Below are 16,272 nucleotides of genomic sequence, written 5' to 3' on the forward strand. Positions count from 1 at the left end.
GCAGCGTTTGGTTTTCATATTTGGACAACACATTTATTCACTTGCTATATATGCACAACAGAAGACGCTATCATGGTGTAGTGTTTGGGCTGGGTCCCATACACAGGTTGAAGTATTAAATGTTCTATGTTTGTCTGACTTTTCAATCTACACTGAGGTCTTCTTACTAAATTTATATTGACAATTTCTTATTGGTTACATTTTATGGTTAAGTGAATATGCTTGTTCCAATATGTTAAACTTCCATCACCTTTGAACTATCTTTGATGTACATTGAAGGGGTTCTCTTTTTTGGGTTTCATTTGTTTGATTGATCTACCTAAGTTAGATGGCAGTAGGCTCCCTGCTGCTGCCTAACTTAATTGGTTTTAATTGGTACACTAACTGGCTGTGCCGATTAAAATCCTATTTAAAATGCCATCTTAAAAAAATGGAGGAGCCTAAGGGCACCTCCAAAAACAGGGCCGTTATCATACCTACAGAAGTGCCTTACGATGTCTAATGTCACAACAGACATGATTAACGCCGGAAGTGGTGTTAGGTGTCATAATACGCCTCCGTGGATGCAATTCTTGTGGTGGGTAGACGGCAAAAATGTAGGCCTTGAAAATCCTGATCTACTGTATATTTCTAGTGCCTACCTTTTACAGACCTTAATGTCAACATATCACACAGATATAAGTCATACAATCAGGATACCTACTTCACCATGGTTGAAAAAATAGCAGAGTACTATAACCAGCCCTCCTAGGCGACTTCCACTGCAAAGAAAGTAACAGTTTAAAAACAAACATTTAGGAACAGTCTGTTAAATAGACATTTTTAATTTAAGCTGCAAGGAAAAGCTGAGAAACATTATTCAATAGATGTGATCACATGACCATGTTAAAACTTCTACACTATGAATGAAATAATTAATGTTTATTTATTTTTACATTCCTTACATTATTAAATATCTCATCCGAACCTACTATTCTTCAGTAGTTATTGTCAAGCACTCTAGAAGAGGATGCCATGAAAACTTCAACACATGAGTGAAAATGCCGTTTAAAAATTTTGAAACCAATTGAAAAGAAAAAATGTAGGCGCTTATGGAGGTGCTTTATGACATCTAATGCCTTTGTAGGCATGGCTAATGTTAGAAGTGGTGTTAACTTAGGAATCGTATAGCGCCTCTATAGGCACAATTCATATGAAAGGTAGGTGCCGGAAAATTCTGGCCTATATTTCCGGCGCTATCTTTTCCGAAGCCACAATTCTATAAATGGTGTCGTCACATGATTGACACACAATAGGCGGATCTTTTTAAGGTGGCCACCAATAATGGCGCCATTTATATATTCCGGGCCTAAGTGATGTTAGGGCATGGAATTTTACTAAGCTTCTCCTCTATAGACCCAGAATGGAAGAAAAGCTATAGTAAATCATATCCTATGTATCACAGCTGCAAGGAAAAAAGGATGTGCAGAAAAAGCACTACAGATCTCTATGAGTACTAAAAAAAAACCAAATTATTTCATTTTTATTGAAATTTTTAGATTTATAACACATGTCCAGAGACTTAGGCAATTTCTAAAAAAAAACAAAAACCCCTACATATTGTAGTACCCAAGTTGTTTTCAAAATTGTTCCTTGTAAAGGGGTCACATAACATGCTAGGTGACAGAGGTAGAAGCCACAATCCAGTTGGGTTTTCAAGATTTTCACAATGAATATGCATGAGATCAATTTGCTTATAATAGAAGCAGTACATGCAAATCAATCTAATGTATATTTTTTCCCTGTGGTTGTATGCTACACAAGGACGTAGAGTGAAAAGACATTCACAGAAGACTTATTTGATCCAATTTGAAACTAACATTCTAATGAGGATTTCTAATTTGTGGTAATCGAATAGGCTAGGGAAATTAGCTTCTAAGGGGAAAAACACAAAAGCAATTGAAACAACAACAACAGAATTAACTTAAGACATGCAACATGCTAAATGCAAATGTATAGTACTAACACCTAAACTTAAATCTAGTCTCCACATCTTTCCTGGATCTCATCATATATTACCATTTGAAATTCCTTTCATTCTCTCTTTATTTTTTTCCAATTCTTTATTCATTTTTCCATTTTACATCAAGTACACAATATTACATCAATTGAATCATACACATCACTTGAAATTCTTTCTATTATCATCTTAAATACATAAATTATCTCCCTCCCCCACCCACCCTTCTCACAAATATTGTAATAAAAAAATCATACATGTGTTATATTCATAAATATTGATTAAACCTTTCATATAACTATATACCACCCCCCTACCCATAATTATAATTATACTTTCAGTGTAAAAAGGCGTCTAATCATTACAATAAGTTATCAATGGCCCCCCAATTTTTTTTTAATTATTATAATTCCCTTTTTGTATGGCAATTGTTCTTTCCATTTTGAATATATGGCACAATGAATTCTACCAGAAGGTGTAATTAAGTCTAGTGTAATTTTTCCAATTTCTGGTGATATATTGAATGGCGACTCCTGTCATTATCAATAAAAGTTTATTATTGCTTGATGAAATTTGACTTTTTATTCTCATTGATGTCCCAGATAGAATTGTATCATATCATAGATCTACATGGTTTTCTAATAAACAATTAATTTGAGACCAAATTGATTTCCAAAAGGCCATGATACAGGGACAAAAGAATATTAAATGATCTAGAGTCCCTGCTTCCAGATTACAATGCCAGCATCTATTAGACTTAGAGCTATCCAACTTTTGTAACCTAAATGGGGTCCAAAATGTTCTATGTAACAAAAAGAACCAAGTTTGTCTCATAGATGGAGAATGAGATGTACAGTGTCTGCAAGACCAAATTCGTGGCCACTGAGATGCAGAAATTTGATGCTTAATCTTAATGCTCCAAATGTCTCTTAGACCAGTCTTTGGTTTTTTATTCATAAATCCAGATATCAATTTATGCCTTTGTGCGGCCTGGTGTCCCAAGAGATATTCTGGCGGAACCGTTGGCAGTGCTCTTCAATCTCTCACTAAGTACGGGGATAGTTCCGTTGGAATGGAAAACAGCCAACGTTGTTCCTCTACACAAAAAGGGTTGTAAGGCTGAGGCTGCAAACTACAGACCGGTAAGCCTCACCTCAATAGTGTGTAAACTCATGGAAACACTAATTAAGTATAAATTAGATACGATCCTGAACGAGGGAAATCTCCGGGATCCCAGTCAACATGGATTCACCAAGGGTAGGTCATGCCAGTCCAATCTCATCAGCTTCTTTGACTGGGTAACAAGAAGACTGGACTCAGGAGAGTCCTTGGACGTCGTGTACCTGGACTTCAGCAAAGCGTTTGACAGTGTCCCACACCGCAGACTGCTGAACAAGATGAAATCGATGGGATTAGGAGAGACTCTAACTGCATGGGTTAAAGATTGGCTTAGTGGCAGACTTCAGAGGGTGGTGGTTAACGGTACCCTCTCTAAAATGTCGGAGGTGACTAGCGGAGTGCCACAGTGTTCGGTCCTGGGCCCACTCCTCTTCAACATATTCATTGGGGATCTGACTCAAGGACTTCAAGGCAAGGTAACCTTATTCGCTGATGACGCCAAACTATGCAATATAGTAAACGGCTATAATCTACAGGATGCTATGGAGCAAGACCTGCGTACTTTAGAAAGTTGGTCCTCGATCTGGCAGCTGGGCTTCAACGCCAAGAAATGTAAGGTCATGCATCTCGGTAACGGAAATCCTTGCAGAACTTACACCTTGAATGGAGAAACTTTAACCAGGACTATGGCAGAACGAGACTTAGGAGTAATCATCAGTGCTGACTTGAAAGCAGCCACTCAAGTGGAGAAGGCTTCATCTAAAGCACGACAGATGATAGGTTGTATTAAGAGAAGCTTCGTCAACAGGAAGCCTGAAGTCATGATGCCATTGTACAGAGCCATGGTGAGACCTCATCTGGAATACTGTGTGCAATTTTGGAGGCCACATTACCGTAAAGATGTGCTCAGAATTGAATCGGTTCAGCGGATGGCCACCAGGATGGTCTCGGGGCTAATGGGTCTTCCGTACGAAGAAAGACTGAGCAAATTGCAACTCTACACTCTCGAAGAGCGTAGGGAGAGGGGAGACATGATTGAGACATTTAAGTACATCACGGGACGGGTCGAGGTAGAAGATGATATCTTTCTTCTGAAGGGACCCTCGACCACAAGAGGTCATCCGCTCAAACTCAGGGGAGGGAAGTTTCGTGGAGACGCCAGGAAATACTTCTTCACGGAAAGAGTGATTGAGCATTGGAACAAGCTTCCAGTGCAGGTGATTGAGGCACGCAGCATCTCAGACTTCAAGAAAAAATGGGATACCTATGTGGGATCCCTACGAGGGTCATGCCAAGGGATAGGGTCACTAGGGTATAGACTTGAAAGAGCGGGTCAGTAGAGTGGAAGTATAATTACAATCATACTCAAGGGGGTCATTAGACTTAATAGGGAGGGTCAATAGGGTGGGCAGACTCGATGGGCTGTAGCCCTTATCTGCCGTCATCTTTCTATGTTTCTATGTTTCATTCACACCTTTTCTTTCACAAATTCCTCTATCCATCTAGTGCATATCTGCCTCTGCTACATTTTCTCATCTGCTGCCTTCTTTCTCTTAATTCCCCCTATTTTTATGTTCAAATATTGTTTCAAAACTTGATATGCCGAACTTCCTGACAAGATTAAGAGAGCAGTTTATATAAAAATAGTTGCTCAGTCATTTCAATTGTAGCAAGCATTCTTACCCCATCTTCTTTGGCGTGCACACCATGTAGAGCAGTACGGTTATTTCTGGGCCCTATCGCAACTTGTAGTGTATTTTACCGCAAGTTGCATTAGGATATCTGTATAGTAATGAGATGCAAGCTCATTACTTCTTAATCCATAGTGACAAATACCACCACAGTAATTTTAGTAAGGCAGCATTGAAACTGATTAAGTTACATTAAGGGGCAAATTATGCAATTTAAATCCCTAACACAGCTTGACAAATTCCCCCTATATTTCCCTGTGACATGTTAAGATCTTTTCTGCTTTGGTAGGACTTAAGAGGGCCAGATCAGGACATTCACAATCCCCCGTTTTGTAAAATATGCATTAGAATGCTGATAAATACATGTGCACAGTAGGCACATTGATTTCAAAAAACTACACAAGCAGAAAAAGAACAGCATTACTCAGCAGCATCTACATACCCTGTTTCCCCGATGGTAAGACACTGTCTTATTTTTTTTGGAAGGCCAAAATATGCTCTAGGGCTTATTTTCGGGGGGATGCCTTATTTACCCATGAAGAAGACTACTGTACACAGTTATTGTTGGAAAAAAACAGAATTTTATTACGTTCGCGATAGGTACGTTCGCAATGCGTTCGTTGGAGGAAGAAAACGGTCGGCTGAAGAATCGGTCGGCCGAAAAATCGTACCGTGTATGGCCAGCTTTATCCATCATACCATATATTGTATCATTTAATGTCCCCAATGTTCTCCATCAGGGAAACACAGTAAAGAGATTATTCTGTAGTGCAGCATCAGAGGGGACTTGACAATGTGAAACCATTGTTTATATACCGTATGCATTTTAAACAGGCTTTATATACAGTAAGTGGTATTGCTCACAGCAAAAGAAACCTGTCTGCGTGTCTCACTTTTGGATGTTCTGGCCGTGAACAAACTCCTGCAGTCTCCGTTAGGGAGGGATGAGGGAAGCTGCCTGTGTTTCCTTGCGCGGAGTCACGTGCGCGCGCTGCAGTCCTGTCACTTCCTCCTCTTCACTTCATGACGAGGCGCGGCACACAGCCATGGAGGCAAATACGGTAAACGGAGGGACCACACGGAGTCACCCACTGTACCACCCGATTCGGGTAAGCGCAGGTATCGGTGGGTGGCTTATTTGCGGGGGTTGCCTTATTTTACATTTTTTTCTAAAAAGGGGGGGCTGTCTTATTTGATGGCCCTGCCTTATCATCGGGGAAACAGGGTACATAGAATTACCAATTCACCAGTACTGGGAGTGATAGCAACTATACATACAAGAGCCATATTCCCAATAGAATATGGATAGAAGCTCAGCCAGTTAAAGAGTAAAGCCCCAAATGGTCATTTTCACATTTTAAAGTTTATATAAAGTATCAGAAAGCTAAGCACTGTTACTCTCTCAGTCACTCACTTCAAGCCTTGACGTAAACAAGCACTTTGCAGAACCGTAAATGTGCCTAGGAAGTACAAAAGTTGAGAGGAGCTTTTTCCAACATAAAGTATATTCCCGTTGTAAAATGAAAAATACATTCGGCCCACCCAACCACACTCAAAGCATGTCCCTTTAGACTCTGGACATTCAGGGCCATCTACAGGTGTAAATACTACTACTACTATTTATTTAGTGCTACCAGATGCATGCAGCGGTACAACAAGCAAGAGATGGTCCCTGCTCGAAACAGCTTAGAATCTAATTATGACAGACACACTGGACAAAAATGGTGAAAAAATATATGCAGTTCATGTATGGAAATATAAAGGGATGAAGAGGCTGAGAGGGTCAGGAACTAAAAGGGGATTACAGACAAATAAGGTGCTTTACAAGTCAAAAAAGTGGGCTTTTATGCTAGATTTGAATACCGCCAGAGTTGGAGCCTAACTACTGAGTCAGACAGTTTGTTCCAGGCATTTGGCGCAGCAAGGCAGAAAAGACAGAGTTAGGACTTGGCAGCAGAGGAGAAGGGAACAGACAAGAGAGACTTGTCCGACGAATGGAGTTTCCAGGACAGAGTATAGGGAAAGATAAGAGAGGAGAGATATTGAAAAGATGCAGTATGAATGCACTTGTAGGTCAGTAAGAGGAGTTTGAACTGTATGCAAAAGTGGACAGGGAGCCAATGAAGTGACTTGAGGAGAGGGGTAACGTGAGCATAACCACAGTGGAGGAAAATGAGGCAAGCAGCAGAATTCTAAACAGACTGAAGGAGAGCGAGATGGCTTTGCAGAAGGCCTGTGAGAAGCAAGCTGCACTAATACAGGCGAGAAGTGACAAGAGCATGGATAAGGCAACAAGTTTTGGCAGTTTGTTGGATGATGAGAAAGAGATGAGTCGAAGAAGACTCTGAGGTTGCATGCTGACAAGACAAAGGATGAGTGTTATTCACTGAAATAGAGAATGGAGGAAGGGGACAGGCAGGTTTAGGAGAAAAGATAAGGAGCTCAGTCTTGGCCATGTTTAATTTTAGATGGGGGTGAGACATCCAGGTAGAAAACGTCAGCCAGGCAGGCTGAGACTCAGGTTTGGATCCCTGTAGAAATTTTGGGTGTAGAGAGGTAAATATACGAGTCATCAGCATAGAGATGGTACTGGAAGCCATGGGAGGAGATTAGAGCACCAAGGGAAGAACTATAGAGAAGAAAAGAAGAGGTCCCAAGACAGAACCCTGAAGTACACTTACTGATAGTGGAATGGCAGTGGAGGAGGATCCTCCAGAGCATATGCTAAAAGTGCGAAAGGAGAGATAGGAAGAAAACCATGAAATAACAGAGCCCTAAAATCCAAGCAAGGACAGAGTATTGATGAGTAGGCAGTGATCTACAGTGTCCAAGGCTGCAGATAGATCAAGGAAGATGAAGACAGAGTAGAAGCTTTTGGATATGGCCAGGAGCAAGTCACTGGAGACTTTAGAAATGGCAGTTTCCATAGAATGGAGTGGGCAAAAGCCCAAGTGAAGCAGGTCGAGAATGACTCGAGATGAAAGAAAGTCAAGACAACAGCGTGTTCAAGTAGCTTGGACAAGAAGGGGAGAAGGGGCAATAATTGGAGGGGTAGGTAGGATCCAGTGATGGTTTGTTGAGGAGCGATATAATTATGGCATATTTGAAGGCATCGGGTAAAGTTGCAGTAGATAGCGATAGGTTAAGGATATGACAGTAGGAGAGATGGTGATCAGTAGACTGGTGGGGATGGGATCAGAGGAGCAGGTAGTGAGTTTGGAGGAGGAGTAAAGATGTGAAGTTTCCTCTGCTGTGATTTCAGAGAAGAAAAAGGTGACAGGGATCAGTGCAGGGTCGGCAGGGCGGACAGAAAGAGGGAGAGGTGGAGAACTCAAGGTTAATCATATGAATCTTGTGGTGGTCTGTGGAGAAAGTGGAGGAGTTGAAGGTTGGGTTTTAAAAAAAATTATTTATCTTTTATATATATACATACATACACATACAGTACCATTATATATATTGAAACGAGACCTTGCTACTTTACAAACGTAAAGAAAACAAGAAATATTTGGATCAAATGATCCCATAGTCTCAAATAAAAAAGGCTACATTCTGGAGAGACAATTCACATTATCAGAGAGATTGATTAATACAAAGGGAAAAATTAATATTAGCAATGTTACATCTTTCAAATTACTTAATGGGACCTTACTTCTCACTAGAGCAGGGATATCAAAGTCCCTCCTCGAGGGCCGCAATCCAGTCGGGTTTTCAGGATTTCCCCAATGAATATGCATAAGATCTATTAGCATACAATGAAAGCAGAGCATGCAAATAGATCTCATGCATATTCATTGGGGGAAATCCTGAAAACCCGTCTGGACTGCAGCCCTTGAGGAGGGACTTTGACACCCCCGCACTAGAGGCATTAGACATAGTTATTCCCTTTGCTTAAAGAAAAAATTGCAATTGACAGGGATCAAAAAAGGAATTTTGATCCAATTGGATATCTTATATTTATATTTATTGAATTTTTTCAATATAATCAAGCATAACTTGTACAGAAAGGAAATTCAGCAAAAGAATTAATAATTAAACATAATACTTCAATCAAACATCAAATATAAGCTAAATCTCTACTCAAGTCCACAAATAGGATCCAAGGTGGATGGTGGGCAAGTAATACTGAGATAAATTAAATTAAGTAAATTATTACTAGTAGACTGAAAATACACCTTTCCTTAATCTAAGCACTCATGTTCCACCTTTCTCCAAACTTGAAGTTGATAGAAAGGTTGTCAGTTGAGATGGCTCAAAGAAGACAAATTTATGTGAACGATAATTAATTACACATTTACATGGATGTCGCAAGTAAAACATAGCCCCTAGAGCCATAACACCAGGTTTCCTTAGCAAAAATTCATGTCTCCTCCGCTGGGTCTCCTTGGCCAAATCTGGGAACATCTGTATTTTACAACCTAGAAATTCTTTTTGTTTATTCTTAAAGAAAAGTCTCAGCAACCAGTTTTTATCTGGCGCGAGCGCTACTGTTATGAGTAAAGTTGCTGGTTCCGCCAATTCTTTATCCGATGTTTCCAGAATATTAGATAAATTCATAGAGTCCTGTCCCGTATTCTGTTGTTGTTGTTGCAATTTCTTATTTGGAAGGTAATAAACTTTTGTAAATGGTGGTAATGTTTCTTCAGAAAGCTCCAATATTTCAATCATATAACGCTTAAGCATTTCTCTAGGGGCTATCATAGGCACCTTAGGAAAATTAATCAGCCTAAGATTGTTATTCCGGGAAAAATTTTCCATTACCTCCATTTTCCTTCTTAAATCAGTATTATCTTTAATTAATGTCTCAATAGTTTGTTTAGAAACCTTTATATCTTGAAATACATTCTGTATTGAGGTCTTAGAGTCCTCAATTTCTCTTTTCAAATCTTTAATTTCAGTTTCATATTTGTTAAATTTATTTTCAAATTGTTGTAACTGTGGACTTATAGACTTTGCCAAGTTAGCCACTAAATCCCACAAAGAGTCTAATGTTACCTCCTGGGGCTTCTCTATTTGAAGATAGTGTAACTTAGGTTGATTTAGCTCACCCACTGGCAAACTGTCTCTTCCAACGTCCTGTTCGGTTCCTGCTTCCCCCTCCGCTTCCTCCTCAGTCTCCGCAATCGGGCTTCCCTGCAGCAGCAAGGGCCCCGGCAACACAGTTCCCCCTTTGATCTCCTGAGCCTCCGGGAGGAGGAAAACTCCAACTTCCGGGAGTGCCTCCGCTCGCGGCGAACTGGTGGACTGAGGGCGTGGGGGAGGTGCTCTCACGTCGGGGCTTAGAGATGTTTCTGGCCCCATGGAGAACGACGCAGACTCGCCGCCACTGCGCGCCTCCTGCAGGGAACTCCCCGACGATGTTGTTGGCGTTTGCTGCATTCTCCGGACAAGCTCTTCAATGTTGCCGAAGACAGCCGTTCGAGAGCGCTGTGAGGCTCCACCAGCGCTCCTTCCTCTCCTCTTCGGCATAGCTAAACAGGTAGGATTTTACCAAAAAAAAATAAGATAAGTAAGCCGAGCTTGGGGAGAGTGTGCTCAGACCTACTAGTATTCGGCCATCTTGGATCTATCCAATTGGATATCTTAACTGAAATTTGGCCCTCAAAGAAATTACAAAGTATTTCATCTCAAAAAACCTTTTCCAGCTGGTTTGAGTTATTTTTGAGATGTCTGGAAATATACTGATCTTACTATCCAGAAAGGTCACCTCTTTCAGTTTAAAATCAAGCCTAAGAAGTGCCTCTTTGTCTTGTTGAAAGACAAACGTCACCACAAGAGTTGAACAAAGGACTTTTGGGCTAGATTCACTAACCTGCCCGAATCAGAACAATCCATTTCCAATTCGGGCAGGTCCGACTGATTCACAAATCAGTAATATTCAAATGGGGGCGATCAGAGCAATGCCCCCATTTGTGAGCAGGGATTGCAAATGTGTGATCCCCGCTCATGTGCAGCCTCGGACAGCAGTGTCAGGAGAAGCAGCCTCCTGTCACTGCTGTCAGGGCTTGTAAATTTTTTTTAAAAATCGGACAGATATTTTGCCCCCCCCTCACCCGGAACTGCTTTCTCCCTCCCCAAACCCCTGCAAAATACCCCCTCCAAACGCAGCCCCGCTACGCCAGCAGGACAGACGGACGGGCCAGGCCCACCTGCTCCCCCCTATCTTTAAGAATCATTGGGAGCAGGAGGGGTACTCATTCCCTTCTGCTCCAGGCCTCCTCCGAGGCCGGCAGGATGACCGGGCAAGGCCTACCCTCTCCCTGTACCTTAATATTGTTGGGAGCAGGAGGGGTTCTCAGTCCCTCCTGCTCCAAGCCTCCTCCGCCGACAAGTGCAACCTTAGGCCATGCCACAATGCATCATCTAATGCGTGGGGAGGGGCCTAAGGCCTTGAATGGCTTAGGCGCCCCGGGCGATAAGCCCCTATCTTTTATAGAATCAATTTTGTTTTTAACCAATTATTGAGGCTATTAAGAGTATTTTGCAAATTAAGTTAGGCGCCCTTTATATGATCAGCCCCTAAGCTTATAGCCCTCTATGTAGACTATGTTAACTTGCTTTTTTAATAAACTTTTCAAGCCACCTTCACAGTACCTAGCACTGACTATGGCAATTAGTGGTACCAATGATGTGCTTAAGTGCCAGTATTCTATATAACATACATACAATATTGGCGGTATATTTTTAGACACCATGTTATAGAATTGCCTTTTAAGTGCATCTGTGCTAGTATTCTATATAACATACATACAATATTGGCGCATATCATTAGACGCCATGTTATAGAATTGCCTTTTAAGTGCATCTGTGCTAATTGCTACCATAGTACTGTGCGCTAATGAACATTTTAACACAAGAACAGCAAAAGAATATGTTGGGCATACCCTAATTAGTTGCCATGTTAGATTTGCATTTACCTCGGATTAAGGTTTTGCGTTTAGGCACGATAACTATAAATCTAAAACTCTATAGCAAAAGACCCCTAAGAATGAGGAGTGGGGTGGAGTGTGTGACTCAAGTGATTAAAGCTATAGCCTCAGCACTCTGAGGTTGTGGGTTCAAACCCATGCTGCTCCTTCTGACCATGATCAAGTCACTTAATTGTCCCATTGCCCCAGGTACATGAGATTGTGAGCCCACCGGGAAACACACCTCAATAAATTCATGTAAACAGTTTTGAGCTCCCCTGGAAGAACAGTATAGAGAATTGAAAAAAGAAATAAATGGTGTCAGAAGTTGTGACAGAAGCAAAGGAAGAAACAAGAGGTAGTAGCATTAGAGAAAAGACAGTGAAGAGAGAGACAAGAGTTAGTGAGAATGCAAATACAGTGGTGCCTCGCATAACGGCCGCCTCGCACAGCGAACGCTGCGCACAACAAACTTTATGTCTTGATTCGTACAACGGACTTCGTTTCACACAACGAAGTCGCCCGAGCTGCATCCTTCCGGGGTTCCTGCGGGGTTGGATCGCAGCGGGGTTGGTCGAGCCGCGAGGGTAGTCTCCTTCTCCTTACCTGCCCTGTCGCAGCACACAGCCGAACGGAAATCTTCCCGATGTCAGCGCTGACGTTGGAGGGAGGGCTTAAGCAAAGCCCTCCCTTCCTCCGACGTCAGCGCTGACATCAGGAAGACTTCCGGTCGGCTGTGTGCGGCTGCGGCAGGGCAGGTAGGAAGAAGGCAATGGCGAACGAAAGAGGGGGGAGGGGGCGGTCCGCCCCGAAGAATGTGCACAGCTGGTCAGGTCCCCCGATCGACCGACAACAGGCCCGGCCGACAAACCTCCCTGCCCTGTAGCCGCGAATCTAAATTACCTCTTACAGCAGCTTCAATAATCCAGCTGCTGTAAGAAGGTAATTTAGATTCGCGGCTACAGGACAGGGAGATTTGTCCGACCGGGCCTGTTCTGTTGTCGGTCGGGTGCAAAAGCGCCACAAAGGTGGAGGCAGGGAGGGAGGAAAGGTGGAGTGGAGAAGAAAAGACGCTTAAGGGGGGAGAAGGCCGCTGAAAGCACATGTTGGAGCAGGGGATGAGAGGGAGGGAGAGAAGGGGAAATATTGGACAAGGGCAGAAGGGATGCTAAATCATAGGGTGACAGGCAGAGAGAACAACAGGAAAAAGAGTGGAAGCAATCTTGAACCCTGAGGGTGAGGGCAGAGAGAGGTGGTGAGATGATTGATCATGGGGAGAGGGACAAAAGGGAATAGAGATGGGATAGGAAGATAGTGGAAGTAAAAGGACAGGGAGATGTATGTTTTTAGATGTATCTAAATAAAAATAATAACAAAAAATTTATCTTTTTTTATGTCATCTTAGCATATTTTATGCTACAGAACGAATTATTTTTTTTAACATGTATTGTTATGGGAAAACGCGTTTCACATAACGAACTTTTCGCATAACAAACTTGCTCCTGGAACCAATTAAGTTCGTTGTGTGAGGCACCACTGTACAGAAATACACATACATTTTATATTTCTATTCTTTTGCCTTTGCATTTACTTTTATCTTATTAAAAACAGATTGCAAAAAACCTTCAAAGGTCCAGTGGTGACTACAGAATATATTAGTAACAAGTTAAATATAAACATATCAGAAAAATTTGCTTTCAATAATTCAATGTTTTGATCTAATTTTTAAAAAAGATCAGTACTAAGGCAATTGATGTAATTTGAATGCCATGTTCCTTTGGTAATTAAACTATGGAAACAGTGCCATCTAGTGAGCAAATGAAAGTAGAAGATATGACAAAACTACTTACAGAAATTCAAAATAAACAATTACAATACAGTCAAACCTTGGTTTGCAAGTAACACGGTTTGCGGGTGTTTTGCAAGACGAGCAAAACATTCTTGCAAATCGTGACTCGCAAACCTAGCGTTGACTCGATTTGCCAACACCCCCCTGATCGAACCTGCATCGCTCCCCCCCCCCTGAGAACCAGAATTGCACCTCCCCACTGGAAGCGGCATCCCCCGCCCACCCAAACAAGCCCCTTACCCCATCTGGCACCGGCATGCAGCACCAACCCACAGGACGTGCCGGTGCCAGTGAACGAAGATCCCACCTCTTGCCTGGGCTGGGCCTTGAGCATCTGCGCATGCTCATGGCCTTTTGGCTCTCGTTCTCTCTTGGGCGGGAGGGGGATGCCGCTTCCAACAGGGGGGGGCGGGGTGCAATGTCGGTTCTTGGGGGGCGTTTGCGGATGGGAGCGATGCCAGTTTGAGCGGGGGTAGGGTGCGATGCCATTTCGCTGGGGGGGGGGAGCAATGCCTTTTCAAGCGGGGGGGGGGGGGAGCAGCGCCAGTGGCCTCATGGGGGGAGGTGGAACCAATCAAGCGAGTTTCCCTTACTTCTTATGGGGAAACTCGCTTTGAGATAAGAGCAATTTGGTTTACAAGCATGCTTCTGGAACGAATTATGCTCATAAACCAAGGTTCCACTGTACTTGGTTTTATAGTTAAGCATATAAATTACTATCAGAGTACAGTTTTTGCATTCTCAAAATTATTACATTAGTGAAAATAGTGGAAAAGTCTACAGATCTCTAAACTGTACTTATTCATGGATAAGAAATAGGAATTCTAGTAGTAACAGAGGGAAGGAGGGAGATTGGTGGCTGCCATGATGCTTCAGAAGCTGGAAGGAGATCTGAGGCTGCTGCTGATGCCTCTGGGGCTGGAGGCAGTGAGGGAGGGAAAGGAGGTTATTGGGTCAGGAGCACCACTTTGGACATTGTCTTAGGAGCACGGGAGACAATTGTTTGTTTTTCTTTTTTTTTTGCTGACAATTATTTTACCAGTTGGTTGAGAGTACCGGTTAATTGAATGCCGGTTAGCTGAGATTCTACTGTACCACCCTTTTTGCAATGCAAGTCGAGATGGTTTAGAATTAAAATAATACATAAAAAGATTAGAAACAGAACTCCATAAAAAAAAGGACACCTATCTTCTTAGGCTAAATTCTACAAAAGATAGGTGTCTCTCAACGCCTAACACCAAAATAGTCATGTTTAGGGATGGAGAAAGACTTAGGGCTCCTTTTACAAAGCCGCGCTAGGGCCTTAACGCGCTAAATTGCCGCATGCGCTAGTTGCTACTGCCTCTTTTTGAGCAGGCGGTATATTTCCGGCTAGTGCGCGCTAATCCGGTGTGTGCGTTATAACCGCTAGCATGGCTTCGTAAAAGGAGCCCTTAGACACTGCTAGGCACAATTCTCTAAAAGACTTGGGTGCCTATAATGTAGGCCTTTAAAACCCTGGCCTACATTACAAGTGCCTAAGTTTTAAGTTAGATGCCAATTTTGGAATTATGATTGACATGTAATAGACACCTAATTTTAGGCGCCTATCATTTTTAGGCACTAATTTGAAAATCTGGCCCAAGGTGGATAACACTCTTCACTGACTTAGTTACAGAGGATCAAAAACCCATCTTAAAGAACAAAATACTTCACATATATCCACCTCTTGGTGTCCAGCCCCCACCAAGGACAATATCACTTTTGGCTCAAACCTGCTTACCCCAATACAAGCAATATCAGTACGAGTAAAGTAGTCCCATAAAAAACTATTAAAAACCCCTCAGTAAATCAGTGAACTCCTCACACCTCCCTTCCCTAAATGCCCCCAAATGCCCCTTCCCATACAAATATCCCTTTAATCCTTTATTTGGCATTGTTCTTCAGAAGCAACATGTGTCTTATTATGGCTCTTATGGGAGATCTGCAATTCCAAATACCTGTTACGTAAAGCAGCCGTTTCACGATTTGCCAATTAAAGGGTCAATGAAGTAGGCATTCCAGTGGCGCATATATGTATGAGGGAACAGGAGATCATGTTATGAACCTCGAGGCCCCATGCTTCCAACTGAAAAAAACCCAGGGCATGCCTCTTATAATGCTTAAAAGTGTACAAAAAACATTAAAATAGCAACATGAGAAACAACTGAAGCACAAAGCTTGCTAAGCCACAGGCCCAGCAACTGCTACACCACCTCAGTGCAAACATAAGAACCAATGTGCAATCTGAAAATGGTGATTTGTGTTGTATGCTCAGGCAGCCCTGGTAATTTATTTACCTGCTCCTCCTGTAATGCCTCAAAGGCTTTCCATCTGTCGCCCCCCAAAAATCTTTAGGACAGCAAGATAAAGAAACATTAATCAAATTTTGAGCTCATATGCTGAAGAAGCATAAAACATTTGCGCCTCTTCAAAAGATCTGGTGAATAATCTAGAGTCTCTTTTCTGCTTGTATAGATACAATTCTTCCTTATAAGCATAATTAAGAATTCTTGCAATGGCCTCTCAAAGACTAGGCTCCCCATCTCTCTTGTGGCCCAAGCGGTGCATGCATTTAAGAAACAAGGGTCCCTTATTTAACAAGGAAGTTAGTTCCTTCGAGATCCAATTTTCCAGAATATAACGTGGCTGCTTCTTATGAATCATCTCAGATAAGCCCACAAAATG

The 16,272-nt window shown here is 42.2% G+C and overlaps 1 protein-coding gene across 3 annotated transcripts in view; it reads right to left on the reverse strand.

The window, feature by feature from the left end:
• Positions 1–16,272, reverse strand: part of DPY19L1 (dpy-19 like C-mannosyltransferase 1) — a 298,312-nt gene that overhangs the window by 181,238 nt on the left and 100,802 nt on the right. For all 3 annotated transcript variants that reach the window (XM_033930604.1, XM_033930603.1, XM_033930602.1), the window contains one exon: positions 704–761. In XM_033930604.1, the coding sequence (XP_033786495.1) occupies positions 704–761 (58 nt within the window). The remainder of the gene's footprint in view (positions 1–703; positions 762–16,272) is intronic.

This window comes from Geotrypetes seraphini, chromosome 2, assembly GCF_902459505.1.
Source record: "Geotrypetes seraphini chromosome 2, aGeoSer1.1, whole genome shotgun sequence".
NCBI lineage: Eukaryota > Metazoa > Chordata > Amphibia > Gymnophiona > Dermophiidae > Geotrypetes > Geotrypetes seraphini.